General features: G+C 47.3%; 1 protein-coding gene and 1 pseudogene across 1 annotated transcript in view; one reads left to right on the top strand and one right to left on the bottom strand.

Annotated features, from left to right (window-relative positions):
* The window catches only part of Uro (Urate oxidase), a 27,654-nt gene extending 18,972 nt beyond the window's left edge, over positions 1-8,682 (top strand). Inside the window, exons 2-6 of the mRNA XM_070138251.1 lie at positions 1,262-1,496; positions 3,687-3,882; positions 4,110-4,296; positions 4,790-4,913; positions 7,419-8,682. Coding sequence (XP_069994352.1) covers positions 1,275-1,496; positions 3,687-3,882; positions 4,110-4,296; positions 4,790-4,913; positions 7,419-7,586 — 897 coding nt within the window. The 5' untranslated portion in view covers positions 1,262-1,274 and the 3' untranslated portion in view covers positions 7,587-8,682. The remainder of the gene's footprint in view (positions 1-1,261; positions 1,497-3,686; positions 3,883-4,109; positions 4,297-4,789; positions 4,914-7,418) is intronic.
* Positions 8,683-9,134: 452 nt separating this feature from the next.
* Positions 9,135-20,000, bottom strand: part of LOC138866209 (uricase-like) — a 27,371-nt pseudogene continuing 16,505 nt past the window's right edge.

Below are 20,000 nucleotides of genomic sequence, written 5' to 3' on the forward strand. Positions count from 1 at the left end.
AGTTAATTCGAGAACATAAGACTAGATTTCTTTTGTTTGGCATTTCTCGAAGAATAAAATTCAAGGACGGGAAGAAAAAAATAAATAAAATTTTATTACTGTTGCTTGGATCAAGACGCAATAGTGATCCACGTAATAGTTATCTATCGTCACTCGACCACTCTATCTGGTCGTGTCTCCTTTGCGCTCTTGCTGTGGTTCTTGAAGATCTAGAGGCGTAAAAATAAAAGAATAATAAAAATTAAATTTAAAAAATGCATTAAAAGGAGAGTGAAAGATTCTTTTTTAAGGATCTGGACACGTAACCCCCCCCAAAAAAAAAATGATAATAATAATAATAAGGATAATAGTAAAGAAGGTATTAAAAAGAGTGTGAAAGATTTTGCTTTGATCTGGACACGTAAAACCAAAAGAAAAAAGTATTAAAAAGAGGGTGAGATTCTGTTTCTTGAAGACCTGAATTCGTAAAAACAAAAGAAAAAAGGGTATTTTATTAATAGGGTGAAAGATTCTGTTTTTCTTAAAGATCTGAAGAATGTATTAAAAGGATGGTGAAAGATTCTGGTTTTCTTGAAGATCTGAAGTCGTAAAAATAAAAGAAAAAAAGTATTAAAAAGAGGGTGAAAGATTCTGTTTCTTAAAGATATGGAGGCGTAAAAACAAAAGAAAAAGGGTATTAAAAAAAAGGGAGAAAGATTCTGTTTTTCTTGAAGATCTGGAGACGTAAAATCCCAAAAATATATGAAGAGGGTGAAATATTTAGCTTTTCTTTAAAATCTGGAGATGTAAAACCCAAAAAGGGATTAAAAAGAGGGCGAAAGATTTGCTTTTCTTGAAGATCTGGAAATGTAAAACCAAAATAAAAATAGCTATTAAAAGGAGGATGAAAGATTGTTTTTTCTTAAAGTTCTAGAAACGAAAACCAAAAGAAAAAAGGTACTTAAAAGTCTCGAAAGATTCTGTGTTTCTTGAAGATCTGGAAACGTAAAACAAAAACAACAACAACAACAAAACAACAAAAGGCCTTAGAAAGAGTTTGAAAGATTATGTTTCTTAAAGATCTTAAGACCAAAAAAAAGGTATTGAAATAGAGAATAAAAGATCCATCCTCACTCCTCAGAAACCCCCTTTTTAAAAGACAAATAAACAAATAAATAATAACGAACCATGAAAGACCGGAATCATTCTCAATTCCAAACCAGCTGATCCAATTCCATACGCAAAATAAATAAATAAATAAATAAATAAATAAATTCCTCAGATTCCCGGTCGCCATGGATGAGAACTTCGAGTGGGTCCACCGGGGCTACGGCAAGAACCACGTGAAGCTGCTGCACCTTCGTCGGGAGGGTCCTGTGCACAGCGTCAAGGAGTACGAGGTCAACACGGCGCTCACCCTCGACAGCGACAAGGACTACATCGTCGGCGACAACTCGGACATCATCGCGACGGATTCGCAGAAGAACACGGTCTACATCCTGGCCAAGAACCATGGGGTGAGTCGGAGGGAGGGAAGGGAGGGAAGTGGGAGGGAGGGAGGGAGAGAGGGAGAGCACGGTCTACATCCTGCCCAAGAACCATGGGGTGAGGCGGAGGGAGGGAAGGGAGGGAAGTGGGAGGGAGGGAGGGAGGGAGGGAGAGCACGGTCTACATCCTGGCCAAGAACCATGGGGTGAGTTGGGGGGAGGGAGGGAGGGAGGGAGGGAAGGGAGGGAGGGAAGGAAGGAGGAGGGAAGGAGGGAAGGGAGGGAGGGAGGGAAGGGAGGGAGGGAGGGAGGGAAGGAGGGAAGGGGGAGGGAGGGAGGGAGAGAGAAAAGAACACGGTCTACATCCTGGCCAAGAACGATGGGGTGAGTCGGAGGGAGGGAAGGGAAGGAAGGGGGAGGGAGAGAGGGAAGGGGGAGGGAGGGAAGAGGGAAGGGGGAAGGAGGGAAGGAGGGAAGGGGGAGGGAGGGAGGGAGGGAGAGAGGGAAGGAAGGGAGGCAAGGAAGGAAAGAGAGAGAGAGAAGAACACGGTCTACATCCTGGCCAAGAACCATGGGGTGAGTCGGGGGGAGGGAGGGAGGGAGGGAAAGGAGGGAAGGAGGGAAGCGGGAGGGAAGGAAGGAAGAGAGAGAGAGAACACGGTCTACATCCTGGCCAAGAACCATGGGGTGAGTCGGAGGGAGGGAGGGAGGGAGGGAAGGAAGGGGATAGGGAAGAAGGGAGGGAGAGAGAGAGCGAGAGAGAGAGAAGAACACGGTCTACATCCTGGCCAAGAACCATGGGGTGAGTCGGAGGGAGGGAGGGAAGGATGAGAGGGAGGGAGGGAGGGGTGAGGGAGGGAGAGAGAGAGAGCGAAGAACACGGTTTACATCTTGGCCAAGAACCATGGGGTGAGTCAGAGGGAGGGGGGGAGGGGGGGAAGGAGGGATGGAGGGAAGGTGGGAAGGGGGAGGCAAAGGGATAGGGAGGAAGGGAGGGAGGGAGGGAGAGAGAGAGCGAGAGAGAGAGAGAACACGGTCTACATCCTGGCCAAGAACCATGGGGTGAGTCGGAGGGAGGGAGGGAAGGGAGGGAGGGAGGGAGGGAGGGAGGGAGAATGGGAAGGGGGAGGGAGGGAGGGAGGGAGGGAGAATGGGAAGGGGGAGGGAGGGAGGGAGGGAGGGAGAATGGAAAGGGGGAGGGAGGGAGGGAGGGAGGGAAGGGGGAGGGAAGGGGGGAAGGGGGAGGGAAGGGGATAGGGAGGAAGGGAGGGAGGGAGGGAGGGAAGGAAGGGGATAGGGAGGAAGGGAGGGAGAGAGAGAAGAACCCGGTCTACAACCTGGCCAAGAACCATGGGGTGAGTCAGAGGGAGGGAGGGAGGGAGGGAGGAGGGAGGGAGGGAAGGGGGAGGGAGGAGGGAGGGAGGGAAGGGGGAGGGAGGGAGGGAGGGAAGGGGGAGGGAGGGAGGGAAGAAGGAAGGAGGGAGGGAGGGAGGGAGGGAGAGAGAGAGAGAGAGAAGAACACGGTCTACATCGTCGCCAAGAACCATGGGGTGAGTCAGAGGGAGGGAGGGAGGGAGGGAGGGAAGGGGATAGGGAGGAAGGGAGGAAGGGAAGGGGATAAGGAGGAAGGGAGGGAGGGAAGGGGGAGGGAGGGAGGGAGGCAAGGAAGGAAGAGAGAGAGAGAGAGAGAAGAACACGGTCTACATCCTGGCCAAGAACCATAGGGTGAGTCAGAGGAAGGGAGGGAAGGGGGAGGGAGGGAGGAAAGGGGGAGGCAGGGAGGGAGGGAGGGAGGCAAGGAAGGAAGGAAGAGAGAGAGAGAGAGAGAGAAGAACACGGTCTACATCCTGGCCAAGAACCATGGGGTGAGTCGGAGGGAAGGAAGGAGATAGGGAGGAAGGGAGGGAGGGAGGGAGAGAGAGAGAGAAGAACACGGGTCTACATCCTGGCCAAGAACTATGGGGTGAGTCGGAGGGAGGGAAGGGGGTAGGGAGGAAGGGAGAGAGAGAGAGAAGAACACGGTCTACATCCTGGCCAAGAACATTGGGGCGAGTCAGAGGGAGGGAAAAAGAGAAGGGGATTAGGGAAGGATGGAGGGATGGGGGGAAGGAGAAGAGAAAGAGAGAGAGAGAGAGAGAGAGAGAAATGAAATGAGTATAGATCACAAAATAAAACGGCCTCAGATCCCTGTAAAGGCAACCCCGCCCTCTGCTCCTGCAGGTGAAGTCGCCGGAGGACTTCGCCCTCCTGCTGTGCTCCCACTTCCTCAGCAAGTACAGCCACGTGGTCTCCGTCAAGGTGGACGTGGAGGAGTACCCCTGGCGGCGCCTCGTCACGGAGGGCAAGGCGCACAACCACGCCTTCCTCTTCTCGCCGGAGGTCCTCCACACGTGCTCCGTCTCGCAGGACCGCGGAGGTGAGGCCCCGCTCGCCCGCGTCAGGAGGGCTCCCTGCCTCGCCTTCGCTCCCCTCGCAGCTGCGTGAGGGGAGCGAAGGCCTAGAGGAGGGATTCCATTGCCAACTCACTCGCTCGCGTTGCTCCTTAAGGCAGGAAGGCCCTCAGCCTCGAGGCCAAGACCCGCGGCCGCCGAGCCAAGGGACCCGACCTCGCGCCCCTCTGACCTCTGACCTCCCTTCCCCCAGGGCATCCGCTCGTGTGGACCGGCCTGCAGGGCATGCGGGTCCTCAAGACGACCCAGTCCTCCTTCACCAACTTCGTCAGCGACGAGTTCCGCTCCCTGCCCGACATGGAGGACCGCCTCTTCTCCACGGTGGTGGCCGCGTCGTGGCAGTACGAGGACGTCAAGGACATCGACTTCGGCAGAATCTGGTGAGAGAGTTATATTGTGTATGATGTCATGATTCATTATTTCTTTTCATTGCACATATATATTTTTCCATTCCATTTCTACATCTCTCTCTGTCTATCTCTCTCTCTCTCTCTGTCTGTTTGTTTGTCTGTCTGTCTCTCTCTCTGTTTATCTGTCTGTCTCTCTCTCTCTCTCTCTCTGTCTCTCTCTCTGTCTGTCTGTCTCTCTCTCTTTCTGTCTGTTTGACTGTCTCTCTGTCTGTCTGTTTGTCTGCCTCTCTCTCTCTGTCTGTCTGCCTCTATCTATCTATCTATCAAGCTATCTATCCCCTTTCTCTATATCCCAATCCCCCATCTCCTCCTCACCCCTACCCACCATCTCTCTCTCTCTCTTACCCTCATTCTCAACCTACTCTCCTCCATCCTAATAATGCCTAATCTCGTTTAATATCAATACCTAATTACCCTTCCACCTTCTCCCCCTATCCCATCCACCCCTTTTCATATCTCACAGGATAAAGATGCAGAAGATAATCTACGATAAGTTTGCCGGTCCGCCCGACTACGGCATCTACTCGCCATCGGTTCAGAACACCGTCTTCCTCATCCAGGACACGGCGCTCAAGGAGATCCCGCAGGTAAGTTGCCGACGTCTATTTTCTTCTCCTTTTTTTGTACTTAAGTGGAGGCGGATCCCGCAGGTGAGTTGCCGACGTCGATTTTCTTCTCCTTTTTTGTACTTATGTGGAGGGGGATCTTGGGGGTGAGTTGCCGATGTCGGTTTTCTTCTCCTTTTTTGCACTTATGTGGAGGGAGATCCAGACTGTGAGTTGCCGACGTCGAATTTTCTTCTCCTTTTTTGTACTTAAGTGGTTGGGGATCTTGAGGGTGAGTTGCCGATGTCGGTTTTCTTCTCCTTTTTTTGTACTTCAGTGGAGGGGGATCCTGTGGGTGAGTTGCCGACGTCGGTTTTCTTCTCTCTCTTTTTTTTCATCTTTTCTCATGTTGAGGGAGATCCTGCAGGTGAGTTGCCGACGTCGATTTTTTTCTCCTTTTTGTACTTATGTGGAGGGAGATCCAGAAGGTGAGTTGCCGACGGCGGTTTTCTTCTCCTTTTTTATCCTTCTGTGGAGGGGGATCCAGGAGGTGAGTTGACGACGTCCATTTTCTTCTCCTATTTTGTACTTATGTGGAGGGGGATCTTGAGGGTGAGTTGTCGACTTCGATTTTTTTTCTCCTTTTTTGTACTTATGTGGAGGGGGATCTTGAGGGTGAGTTGCCGATGTCGGTTTTCTTCTCCTTTTTTTTGTACTTAAGTGGAGGAAGATCCAGGAGGTGAGTTGCCGACGTCGGTTTTCTTCTTTTTTGTACTTATGTGGAGGGGGATCTTGAGGGTGAGTTGCCGGCGTCGGTTTTCTTCTCCTTTTTTTGTACTTATGTGGAGGGGGATCCAGGAGGTGAGTTGCCGACGTCGGTTTTCTTCTTTTTTGTATTTAGGTGGAGTGGGATCTTGAGGGTGAGTTGCCGGCGTCGGTTTTCTTCTCCTTTTTTTGTACTTAGGTGGAGGGGGATCCTGTAAGTGAGTTGCCGACGTCAGTTTTCTTGTGTTTTTTTCTGTACTTAAGTGGAGGGAGATCCTGCAGGTGAGTAGCCGACGTCGGTTTTCTTCTCTTTTTTGTACTTATGTGGAAGGGGATCCTGCGGGTGAGTTGCCGACGTCGGTTTTCTTCTCTTTTTTATTCTTACTCATGCGAAGGGAAATCCTTCAGGTGAGTTGACGACGTCGATTTTCTTCTCTTTTTTATCCTTACTCATATGGAAGGAGATCCTGCACGTGAGATGAGAGGCATTTCTGGGTCCGAGAGGATATACTTACTCATAATGTTGGTGATTAATATATTTACTCACAGGATGGTTTCATATACTTACTCATATTTTGGGGGATCATATTTTACTCATATCGCGGTTTCATTGATTGTTTTCATAATTTTGGAGCTTGGTGTATTTATTCACGCAGCGGTTTCATTTACTTATTCATATTTTGGCTTGATATATTTACTCACATTTTGGTTTCATATATTCAGTTATATTTACCTTCCCTTCTGTGAATACTTATCTGTGGGCTTCATTTGCTTACATTAATCTTCCCCTTTTATAACTATGAGTATAATGGCTACATATATTTACTTATAATGTACCTTCGCCTTTATGCTTACTCAATATAAAAGCCTTTGTCTTCCCTTTTATTCTTACTTATAAAGTTGCTCGTTGTGTTTAGGCCCTGTTCAGACGAGCGACTTTAGTGGCCCAACTGATAGAAACGCGACTACTGAGTGAATGTTCACACACGGCGCTTACAGTGGTCCGACTCGTCTCTCCCCCACTCTTGGCTGGGGGAAGCGGAAACTACTGTCGCCTGTCTGTCTGCCTCCGCTCCACGTGATGCTCTCTCATTGGTCGAACCCCACCCACTTCAGCTAATTAAGCGTGCCATCACCATGAAAACGCAGTGGCTATCGCCGTGTGTGTGTGTGCGGCCGCATAGCATGTACCTCAAGTCGCTGCGCAGTTGGGCGACTGTGAGGGAGATCTCGAGTCACGCCATAGGCCAGCCACAAGCCACTACATGTGTACACTCCTATTCACTTCCATTGACCTGGCAGTCGCGCTTCTAGCAGTCGTGCCTCGAAAGTCGCTCGTCTGAACAGGGTCTTACTTAAAATGATTTTATATGTGTAGTGTGCCTTTTGTTTTATGATTTTTAGTGTATTTCGGTTACGGATGAAGGACAAGAAGGGGAAAAGAGGGAAGAATGGAGAGAACAAAATGTCCTTTTAAAATCGGGGAAAGAAAGGAGAGTTCTTAATAGCAAAACATTTAATAAAACGTCTTTCCATGTTGGTGTGAGAACACAATATAATAACCTGATATGCCTTCCTCTCAGTGGATGAAAAACAAATCAGACTAGATTTATTGAAATTGAGACAGTTTCGAAATCCTCCTGGACATGAAGATGGTATCCAGAAGGATACTGTTGTTTCAATTTCAATATATCTGGTTTGTGCATTTCTGTTTCTCTCTCTCTATCTCTCTCTTATTTTTTTTCTCCCATTAACCTTTCTCTTTCTCTCTTCCCGTCAAAGATAACCCAGATAAAAGTGACGATGCCCAACAAACACTACTATGGCGTCGACCTCAGCAAGTTCCCGGATGTGGGAAGCCAGACAAACGAAGATGTTTTTCTTCCAATTGACAAGCCATCAGGAAATATATCCGGCACCCTCGGGAGAAAGATGTCATCAAAACTCTAAGAAATGAAAGAAAAAGAATGATCAAAATATGAACTGATGATAAATGATGTTAAAATCACCTGCTTGGTTAGAAAGCCACTATATTACATGGGAATCGTAAGTTTGTATTTCATCCTGCCGGAGCCACGTATATCCTTGTGTCGTATCGTAACTGGACTGAGTTAAGGAGAGACGCGTAATAGAGGGCGTCGGAATATTGAGTTAGGAACCGAACCCGAAGCCTGTTTCGAACTTTCTCGCATCGTGTCTCGCTCAGTCGGAGTCCGTTCAGAAGCTGTCTCTTATCAAAATGGATTTGGTGTTTTGCAGAAAAGGTCTTCTTCTCCTCATAACAGCTTATAATGTAAAACGATGAGTATCGCCACTTCAATCAGTCACTTCAGTCAGTCACACAGCTTATAAACCAGTGGATTATCGCCACTTCAGTCAACCACACACTTTATAACCTAGTGTAGTATCATCTCGTCAGTCAGTCACTTCAATCAGTCACACAGCTTATAAACCAGTGAATTATCATCACTTCAGTCAGTCACACAGTATATAACCCAGCGGAGTCGCGTCACGTCACACACTTCAGTCAGATTCAGTAAATGCGAGACTTTCATAAATTTCGAATCATTCAGAGAACGACCAATAAGCTGCCAGTGACTCGAGCAGCAGTGTAGCCGCGCAACCTCACCCTTCAACAAAGACTTTATAAGTAATAAGGGATTGTAAGTAATACGTACTTGTATAGACCTTATACCTGTAGCGTGTACTTATAGAATCCTTTTAAGACGATGTGCAAAATAAGCTGAGAGGTTCCTTCAAGTGTTACGCTGGGGTTACTTATAGTTACTTATGATATCCTGTTCTGCGAGTATTCAACATTACTTATAAGAAGGATAAGTGATTAGAGAATAGTATGTTCATGGTGTTACTAATACATATGTATATATAGAGATATTTTAATTTTTTTGGCAAATCACGTTTAACATGATTGTTGTTTTGTTTAACAATAAATGGTCGAAATGTTTCTTTGTTTGAGATGTTTAGGCCTGTGCTAATAAACTAATATATTTTGTTAATATGTTGTTAAAAATAAAGTTTTAAAACATCTTTCTTTTAACTCTTCCAAACGTTATGAAATTTTACAAAGTAGGCTTGAAAATATATATACGATTCTGTCGGTGATATTCCAAATATTTCTTCAAATTGAATATCAAAATATTTATTCATTCCACACATCTATCACTAGACATATTTTTCTCCAATTAATTCATTACAAATATCCTTATACTCAGATCAAACAATTCTATATCTAATTCACTAATTGCTTAATATAGTTATTTCAAAATATCTTAGTTGATCTCTGTTTATTTATTCACTTTTCTGTAGAAAGTGATACGAAAGCATGATTAAATATCATATATAGATAACAGATTGATTACTGATTTTTTATTCACTTTTCCATGCATAATTATTCGATTAGATATTAAATATAGATAACTTAATTGTTCATATTCACGTTATCTTCACCGTCAGTTAAGGTTCAAGAAAAATTCAAAATAACGGTTTTATTTTATTTATTCTAACCATCACCCTTTTGTGTTTACTGTTTATGTTTATTTGCGTGTATTTTTTTTCTCCTGTTTATTTACTTAGTTTATCGCCCGGTTTGTTAGAACTATGAGAGGCCCAACCCAATGAATAGATAAATTCATATCTATCAGTCTAGACATCCATATCTACCGGATAGATATATAGAATAATCTATCAGTCTGGACATCCATATCTACCGGATAGATATATAGAATAACCTATCAGTCTAGACATCCATATCTACCGGATAGATATATAGAATAATCTATAAGTCTAGACATCCATATCTACCGGATAGATATAGAGAATAATTTATCTATCAGTCTAGACATCCATATCTACCGGATAGATAGATAGAATAATATATCTATCAGTCTAGACATCCATATCTACCAGATAGTAGATATATGAAATAATATATCTATCAGTCTAGACATCCATATCTACCGGATAGATATATAGAATAATATATCTATCAGTCTAGACATCCATATCTACCGGATAGATATATAGAATAATTTATCTATCAGTCTAGACATCCATATCTACCGGATAGATATATAGAATAATATATCTATCAGTCTAGACATCCATATCTACCGGATAGATATATAGAATAATTTATCTATCAGTCTAGACATCCATATCTACCGGATAGATATATAGAATAATATATCTATCAGTCTAGACATCCATATCTACCGGATAGATATATAGAATAATATATCTATCAGTCTAGACATCCATATCTACCGGATAGATATATAGAATAATATATCTATCAGTCTAGACATCCATATCTACCGGATAGATATATAGAATAATATATCTATCAGTCTACACATCCATATCTACCGGATAGATATATAGAATAATCTATAAGTCTAGACATCCATATCTACCGGTAGATATGGATAGATAGATAGATCAATGTATATCTATCAGTTAGGCAGATATGCAATTATTTCTGTGTATATACATGTCTGTATATATGAATATTCATTGGGTCGAGCCTCACGCAGTTTTAACAAACCGGTCGCTTAATTCCAGTTTACAGATTTGTTTTTATTTAGTCATTTGTATTTGATAAAACATCTTTCATGAAATGCAATATAAAACTAATATACAATACATCTCTAAACTTGATTTATAAAAATCATCTTAATATACTGTGATTATATAAAACAACAATTCAAATATAAATCATTTGAATCACAAAAACAAGAACAAGAATAGGCCTAAAACATGTTATCTTTCATATTTGTTCGTATATCTATGTATTCTCTAGAACTATCCTCCTATCTTTCTTTTTCTTTATTCATTTACGTTTCAACTATTCATTTATTTATTCATCTTTTATCGTTCTATTATCCACCTTCCCTCAAAAAATGTACTCGTTTTTCTTCTTTTTGTTTTCTTTTATTTTCGTCTAAAAATGTATACCCTACATGCGCATCCCGTCTGTCTTTTTTTCTTTGTTTATCTCCGTTTGTCTTTTTTTTCTTAATTTCTCTTTTATCTTCGTCTAAAAATGTATACCCTGAATGCGCATCCCGTCTGTCTTTTTTTCTTTACCTCCGTTTATCTTTTCTTTTCTTAATTTCTCTTTTATTTTCGTCTAAAAATGTATACCCCACATGCGCATCCCGTTTGTCTTTTGTTTCCTTTGTTTATCTCCTAGAGCTTGGAATGCGCCTTCCTGCCCAGTGTGCTGGTGATGTTTCCCGCCGGCTTGTCGACGGGGAGGAACACTTCGTCGTTCTTGGTGGTGCCGACTTCGGGGAACTTGCTGAGGTCGACGCCGAAGTAGTGCTTGTTGGGCATCGTTACCTTCACCTGCGAGATCTGCGGACGGAGGGAAAGGAGAGAGGTAATCGTAGATGCACATACACACGCATGGCAACGCAAAACAACACACGCACACACAATACACACACACACACACACACATGTGTATATATATATATATATATATATATATATATATATATATATATATATATATGTGTGTGTGTGTGTGTGTGTGTGTGTGTGTGTGTGTGTGTGTGTGTGTGTGTGTGTGTGTGTGTTATATGTGTGTGTGTGTGTTATATGTGTGTGTGTGTGTGGGTGTGTGTGTGTGTGTGTGTGTATGTGTATGTGTATGTGTATGTGTGTATGTATGTACGTATGTTTGTATATATTGTCTCTGTTCAAATTCCTTTGCCTTTTTTTAACACATTTTAAAATCATTAGTCACAGCAATAGTGAGAACTTGATAACCATGATCACAGCAATCAACATGATCATAGTGCCGGATATAACGAAAATAAAGCCTATAAGAAAAGTCCGATGTCATGTAATAACGAGGACCCAGCGACCCCGAACTGGTTTTGTTTTTGTTTTCAGTCCTTTGGCGTCTATGGGGGGGGGGCGGGGGGGGAGGGGGGGGAGGGGGGGTGACTGAGACCATGTTTGGATATTTGGGTGTGGGTGTGGGTGTGGGTGTGACTGTTTTTTTCTTTTGTGTGTGCGTGTGTGTGTTTGTTTCTGTGTGTTTTTTTCCGGACGGGTTTTGTTTTTGTTTTCAGTCCTTGTTCCATGGGGTCTGAGGGGTGGGGGGGGGGTGGAGGGGTCTGAGTGGTGTAGGGGGGCGGTGACTGAGACCGTGTTTGGGTATTTGTGTGTGGGTGTGACTATTTTTTTCTTGTGTGTGTGTGTGTGTGTGTGTTTCTGTGTGTTTTTTGTGTGTATGTGAGTGTGTGTGTGTGTGAGAGAGAGAGTGTCTGTGTCTGTGTGTGTGTCTGTGCCTGTGTCTGTGTGTGTGAGTGTGTCTGTGTCTGTGTGTGTGTGTATGTGTGTATGTGTCTGTGTATGTGTGTATGTGAGTGTGTGTCTGTGTATGTGTGTGTGTGAGTGTGTGTGCGTGTGTCTATACCTACATGTGTCTGTCTCCCGTCTACACCCACGTCTGCTTCCATAAAACTCAAAAGGAATAAACACAAACAAACACCTACATCCTCTTGGACCCCGAAATGCCTCAGGATAAAAAAAGGAAGAAAACCGACGTCGGCAACTCACCCGCAGGATCCCCCTCCACATAAGGATAAAAAAAGAAAGAAAACCGACGTCGGCAACTCACCCGCAGGATCCCCCTCCACATAAGGATAAAAAAGAGAAGGAAACCGACGTCGGCAACTCACCCGCAGGATCCCCCTCCACAGAAGGATAAAAAAGAGAAGGAAACCGACGTCGGCAACTCACCCGCAGGATCCCCCTCCACATAAGGATAAAAAAGAGAAGGAAACCGACGTCGGCAACTCACCCGCAGGATCCCCCTCCACATAAGGATAAAAAAGAGAAGAAAACCGACGTCGGCAACTCACCCGCAGGATCCCCCTCCACAGAAGGATAAAAAAGAGAAGGAAACCGACGTCGGCAACTCACCCGCAGGATCCCCCTCCACATAAGGATAAAAAAGAGAAGGAAACCGACGTCGGCAACTCACCCGCAGGATCCCCCTCCACATAAGGATAAAAAAGAGAAGGAAACCGACGTCGGCAACTCACCCGCAGGATCCCCCTCCACATGAGGATAAAAAAGAGAAGGAAACCGCCGTCGGCAACTCACCCGCAGGATCCCCCTCCACATGAGGATAAAAAAGAGAAGGAAACCGACGTCGGCAACTCACCCGCAGGATCCCCCTCCACATAAGGATAAAAAAGAGAAGAAAACCGACGTCGGCAACTCACCCGCAGGATCCCCCTCCACAGAAGGATAAAAAAGAGAAGGAAACCGACGTCGGCAACTCACCCGCAGGATCCCCCTCCACATGAGGATAAAAAAGAGAAGGAAACCGCCGTCGGCAACTCACCCGCAGGATCCCCCTCCACATAAGGATAAAAAAGAGAAGGAAACCGACGTCGGCAACTCACCCGCAGGATCCCCCTCCACATAAGGATAAAAAAGAGAAGGAAACCGACGTCGGCAACTCACCCGCAGGATCCCCCTCCACATAAGGATAAAAAAGAGAAGGAAACCGACGTCGGCAACTCACCCGCAGGATCCCCCTCCACAGAAGGATAAAAAAGAGAAGGAAACCGACGTCGGCAACTCACCCGCAGGATCCCCCTCCACATAAGGATAAAAAAGAGAAGGAAACCGACGTCGGCAACTCACCCGCAGGATCCCCCTCCACATAAGGATAAAAAAGAGAAGGAAACCGCCGTCGGCAACTCACCCGCAGGATCCCCCTCCACATGAGGATAAAAAAGAGAAGGAAACCGCCGTCGGCAACTCACCCGCAGGATCCCCCTCCACATAAGGATAAAAAAGAGAAGGAAACCGACGTCGGCAACTCACCCGCAGGATCCCCCTCCACATAAGGATAAAAAAGAGAAGGAAACCGACGTCGGCAACTCACCCGCAGGATCCCCCTCCACATAAGGATAAAAAAGAGAAGGAAACCGACGTCGGCAACTCACCCGCAGGATCCCCCTCCACATAAGGATAAAAAAGAGAAGGAAACCGCCGTCGGCAACTCACCCGCAGGATCCCCCTCCACATAAGGATAAAAAAGAGAAGGAAACCGACGTCGGCAACTCACCCGCAGGATCCCCCTCCACAGAAGGATAAAAAAGAGAAGGAAACCGACGTCGGCAACTCACCCGCAGGATCCCCCTCCACAGAAGGATAAAAAAGAGAAGGAAACCGACGTCGGCAACTCACCCGCAGGATCCCCCTCCACATGAGGATAAAAAAGAGAAGGAAACCGCCGTCGGCAACTCACCCGCAGGATCCCCCTCCACATAAGGATAAAAAAGAGAAGAAAACCGACGTCGGCAACTCACCCGCAGGATCCCCCTCCACAGAAGGATAAAAAAGAGAAGGAAACCGACGTCGGCAACTCACCCGCAGGATCCCCCTCCACATAAGGATAAAAAAGAGAAGAAAACCGACGTCGGCAACTCACCCGCAGGATCCCCCTCCACAGAAGGATAAAAAAGAGAAGGAAACCGACGTCGGCAACTCACCCGCAGGATCCCCCTCCACATAAGGATAAAAAAGAGAAGGAAACCGACGTCGGCAACTCACCCGCAGGATCCCCCTCCACATAAGGATAAAAAAGAGAAGGAAACCGACGTCGGCAACTCACCCGCAGGATCCCCCTCCACATGAGGATAAAAAAGAGAAGGAAACCGCCGTCGGCAACTCACCCGCAGGATCCCCCTCCACATGAGGATAAAAAAGAGAAGGAAACCGACGTCGGCAACTCACCCGCAGGATCCCCCTCCACAGAAGGATAAAAAAGAGAAGGAAACCGACGTCGGCAACTCACCCGCAGGATCCCCCTCCACATAAGGATAAAAAAGAGAAGGAAACCGACGTCGGCAACTCACCCGCAGGATCCCCCTCCACATAAGGATAAAAAAAGAGAAGGAAACTGACGTCGGCAACTCACCCGCAGGATCCCCCCTCCACATAAGGATAAAAAAGAGAAGAAATCCGACGTCGGCAACTCACCCGCAGGATCCCCCTCCACAGAAGGATAAAAAAGAGAAAGAAATCCGACGTCGGCAACTCACCCGCAGGATCCCCCTCCACAGAAGGATAAAAAAGAGAAGGAAATGGACGTCGGCAACTCACCCGCAGGATCCCCCTCCACAGAAGGATAAAAAAGAGAAGGAAATGGACGTCGGCAACTCACCCGCAGGATCCCCCTCCACAGAAGGATAAAAAAGAGAATTAAACCGACGTCGGCAACTCACCCGCAGGATCCCCCTCCACAGAAGAATAAAAAAAAGAGAAGGAAACTGACGTCGGCAACTCACCCGCAGGATCCCCCTCCACAGAAGGATAAAAAAGAGAAGAAACCGACGTCGGCAACTCACCCGCAGGATCCCCCTCCAAATAAGGATAAAAAAGAGAAAGAAATCCGACGTCGGCAACTCACCCGCAGGATCCCCCTCCACATAAGGATAAAAAAAGAGAAGGAAACCGACGTCGGCAACTCACCCGCAGGATCCCCCTCCACAGAAGGATAAAAAAGAGAAGGAAATGGACGTCGGCAACTCACCCGCAGGATCCCCCTCCACAGAAGGATAAAAAAGAGAAGGAAACCGACGTCGGCAACTCACCCGCAGGATCCCCCTCCACAGAAGAATAAAAAAAAGAGAAGGAAACTGACGTCGGCAACTCACCCGCAGGATCCCCCTCCACAGAAGGATAAAAAAGAGAAGAAACCGACGTCGGCAACTCACCCGCAGGATCCCCCTCCACAGAAGGATAAAAAAGAGAAGGAAATGGACGTCGGCAACTCACCCGCAGGATCCCCCTCCACACAAGGATAAAAAAGAGAAGGAAACCGACGTCGGCAACTCACCCGCAGGATCCCCCTCCACATAAGGATAAAAAAGAGAAGAAAAACGACGTCGGCAACTCACCCGCAGGATCCCCCTCCACAGAAGGATAAAAATGAGAAGAAAACCGACGTCGGCAACTCACCCGCAGGATCCCCCTCCACACAAGGATAAAAAAGAGAAGAAAACCGACGTCGGCAACTCACCCGCAGGATCCCCCTCCACATAAGGATAAAAAAGAGAAGAAACCCGACGTCGGCAACTCACCCGCAGGATCCCCCTCCACATAAGGATAAAAAAGAGAAGGAAACCGACGTCGGCAACTCACCCGCAGGATCCCCCTCCACATAAGGATAAAAAAGAGAAGGAAACCGACGTCGGCAACTCACCCGCAGGATCCCCCTCCACAGAAGGATAAAAAAGAGAAGAAAAACGACGTCGGCAACTCACCCGTAGGATCCCCCTCCACAGAAGGATAAAAAAGAGAAGGAAACCGACGTCGGCAACTCACCCGCAGGATCCCCCTCCACAGAAGGATAAAAAAGAGAAGGAAACCGACGTCGGCAACTCACCCGCAGGATCCCCCTCCACATAAGGATAAAAAAGAGAAGAAAAACGACGTCGGCAACTCACCCGCAGGATCCCCCTCCACATAAGGATAAAAAAGAGAAGGAAACCGACGTCGGCAACTCACCCGCAGGATCCCCCTCCACATAAGGATAAAAAAGAGAAGGAAACCGACGTCGGCAACTCACCCGCAGGATCCCCCTCCACAGAAGGATAAAAAAGAGAAGAAAAACGACGTCGGCAACTCACCCGTAGGATCCCCCTCCACAGAAGGATAAAAAAGAGAAGGAAACCGACGTCGGCAACTCACCCGCAGGATCCCCCTCCACAGAAGGATAAAAAAGAGAAGGAAACCGACGTCGGCAACTCACCCGCAGGATCCCCCTCCACAGAAGGATAAAAAAGAGAAGGAAACCGACGTCGGCATCTCACCCGCAGGATCCCCCTCCAAATAAGGATAAAAAAGAGAAGGAAATGGACGTCGGCAACTCACCCACAGGATCCCCCTCCACATAAGGATAAAAAAAGAGAAGGAAACCGACGTCGGCAACTCACCCGCAGGATCCCCCTCCACATAAGGATAAAAAAGAGAAGGAAACCGACGTCGGCAACTCACCCGCAGGATCCCCCTCCACAGAAGGAGAAAAAAGAGAAGAAAACCGACGTCGGCAACTCACCCGCAGGATCCCCCTCCACATAAGGATAAAAAAGAGAAGGAAACCGACGTCGGCAACTCACCCGCAGGATCCCCCTCCACATAAGGATAAAAAAGAGAAGGAAACCGACGTCGGCAACTCACCCGCAGGATCCCCCTCCACAGAAGGATAAAAAAGAGAAGAAAAACGACGTCGGCAACTCACCCGTAGGATCCCCCTCCACAGAAGGATAAAAAAGAGAAGGAAACCGACGTCGGCAACTCACCCGCAGGATCCCCCTCCACAGAAGGATAAAAAAAGAGAAGGAAACCGACGTCGGCAACTCACCCGCAGGATCCCCCTCCACATAAGGATAAAAAAGAGAAGGAAACCGACGTCGGCAACTCACCCGCAGGATCCCCCTCCACATAAGGATAAAAAAGAGAAGGAAACCGACGTCGGCAACTCACCCGCAGGATCCCCCTCCACAGAAGGATAAAAAAGAGAAGGAAACCCACGTCGGCAACTCACCCGCAGGATCCCCCTCCACAGAAGGATAAAAAAGGAGAAGAAAACCGACGTCGGCAACTCACCCGCAGGATCCCCTCCACATAAGGATAAAAAAGAGAAGGAAACCGACGTCGGCAACTCACCCGCAGGATCCCCCTCCACATAAGGATAAAAAAGAGAAGGAAACCGACGTCGGCAACTCACCCGCAGGATCCCCTTCCACATAAGGATAAAAAAGAGAAGGAAACCGACGTCGGCAACTCACCCGCAGGATCCCCCTCCGCATAAGGATAAAAAAGAGAAGGAAACCGACGTCGGCAACTCACCCGCAGGATCCCCCTCCACATAAAGATAAAAAAGAGAAGAAAACCGACGTCGGCAACTCACCCGCAGGATCCCCCTCCACATAAGGATAAAAAAGAGAAGGAAACCGACGTCGGCAACTCACCCGCAGGATCCCCCTCCACATAAGGATAAAAAAGAGAAGGAAACCGACGTCGGCAACTCACCCGCAGGATCCCCCTCCACATAAGGATAAAAAAGAGAAGGAAACCGACGTCGGCAACTCACCCGCAGGATCCCCCTCCACATAAGGATAAAAAAGAGAAGGAAACCGACGTCGGCAACTCACCCGCAGGATCCCCCTCCAAATAAGGATAAAAAGGAGAAGGAAACCGACGTCGGCAACTCACCCGCAGGATCCCCCTCCACATAAGGATAAAAAAGAGAAGGAAACCGACGTCGGCAACTCACCCGCAGGATCCTCCTCCGCATAAGGATAAAAAAGAGAAGGAAACCGACGTCGGCAACTCACCCGCAGGATCCCCCTCCACAGAAGGAGAAAAAAGAGAAGAAAACCGACGTCGGCAACTCACCCGCAGGATCCCCCTCCACAGAAGGAGAAAAAAGAGAAGAAAACCGACGTCGGCAACTCACCCGCAGGATCCCCCTCCACATAAGGATAAAAAAGAGAAGGAAACCGACGTCGGCAACTCACCCGCAGGATCCCCCTCCACAGAAGGATAAAAAAGAGAAGAAAACCGACGTCGGCAACTCACCCGCAGGATCCCCCTCCACAGAAGGAGAAAAAAGAGAAGAAAACCGACGTCGGCAACTCACCCGCAGGATCCCCCTCCACATAAGGATAAAAAAGAGAAGGAAACCGACGTCGGCAACTCACCCAAAGGATCCCCCTCCGCATAAGGATAAAAAAGAGAAGGAAACCGACGTCGGCAACTCACCCGCAGGATCCCCCTCCACAGAAGGATAAAAAAGAGAAGGAAACCGACGTCGGCAACTCACCCGCAGGATCCCCCTCCACAGAAGGATAAAAAAGAGAAGGAAATGGACGTCGGCAACTCACCCGCAGGATCCCCCTCCACAGAAGGATAAAAAAGAGAAGGAAACCGACGTCGGCAACTCACCCGTAGGATCCCCCTCCACAGAAGGAGAAAAAAGAGAAGAAAACCGACGTCGGCAACTCACCCGCAGGATCCCCCTCCACATAAGGATAAAAAAGAGAAGGAAACCGACGTCGGCAACTCACCCGCAGGATCCCCCTCCGCATAAGGATAAAAAAGAGAAGGAAACCGACGTCGGCAACTCACCCGCAGGATCCCCCTCCACAGAAGGAGAAAAAAGAGAAGAAAACCGACGTCGGCAACTCACCCGCAGGATCCCCCTCCACAGAAGGAGAAAAAAGAGAAGGAAACCGACGTCGGCAACTCACCCAAAGGATCCCCCTCCGCATAAGGATAAAAAAGAGAAGGAAACCGACGTCGGCAACTCACCCGCAGGATCCCCCTCCACAGAAGGATAAAAAAGAGAAGGAAACCGACGTCGGCAACTCACCCGCAGGATCCCCCTCCACAGAAGGATAAAAAAGAGAAGGAAATGGACGTCGGCAACTCACCCGCAGGATCCCCCTCCACAGAAGGATAAAAAAGAGAAGGAAACCGACGTCGGCAACTCACCCGCAGGATCCCCCTCCACAGAAGGATAAAAAAGAGAAGGAAACCGACGTCGGCAACTCACCCGCAGGATCTCCCTCCACATGAGGATAAAAAAGAGAAGGAAACCGACGTCGGCAACTCACCCGCAGGATCCCACTCCACATAAGGATGAAAAAGAGAAGGAAATGGACGTCGGCAACTCACCTGCAGGATCCCCCTCCACATAAAGATAAAAAAGAGAAGAAACCGACGTCGGCAACTCACCCGCAGGATCCCCCTCCACATGAGGATAAAAAAGAGAAGGAAACCGACGTCGGCAACTCACCCGCAGGATCCCCCTCCACATAAGGATAAAAAAGAGAAGGAAACCGACGTCGGCAACTCACCCGCAGGATCCCCTCCACATAAGGATAAAAAAGAGAAGGAAACCGCCGTCGGCAACTCACCCGCAGGATCCCCCTCCACATAAGGATAAAAAAGAAGGAAATGGACGTCGGCAACTCACCCGCAGGATCCCCCTCCACATAAGGATAAAAAAGAGAAGGAAACCGACGTCGGCAACTCACCCGCAGGATCCCCCTCCACATAAGGATAAAAAAGGGAAAGAAAATGGACGTCGGCAACTCACCCGCAGGATCCCCCTCCACATAAGGATAAAAAAGAGAAGGAAACCGACGTCGGCAACTCACCCTCAAGATCCCACTCCACATAACTACAAAATAAGGAAGAGAAAACCGAAATCGGCAACTCACCTGGATCTTCCTCCACTTAAGTACAAAAAAGGAGAAAAAAATGGATGTCGGCAACTCACCTGCAGGATCTCCCTCAACA

This window comes from Penaeus vannamei, chromosome 24 (assembly GCF_042767895.1).
Source record: "Penaeus vannamei isolate JL-2024 chromosome 24, ASM4276789v1, whole genome shotgun sequence".
Taxonomy (NCBI): domain Eukaryota; kingdom Metazoa; phylum Arthropoda; class Malacostraca; order Decapoda; family Penaeidae; genus Penaeus; species Penaeus vannamei.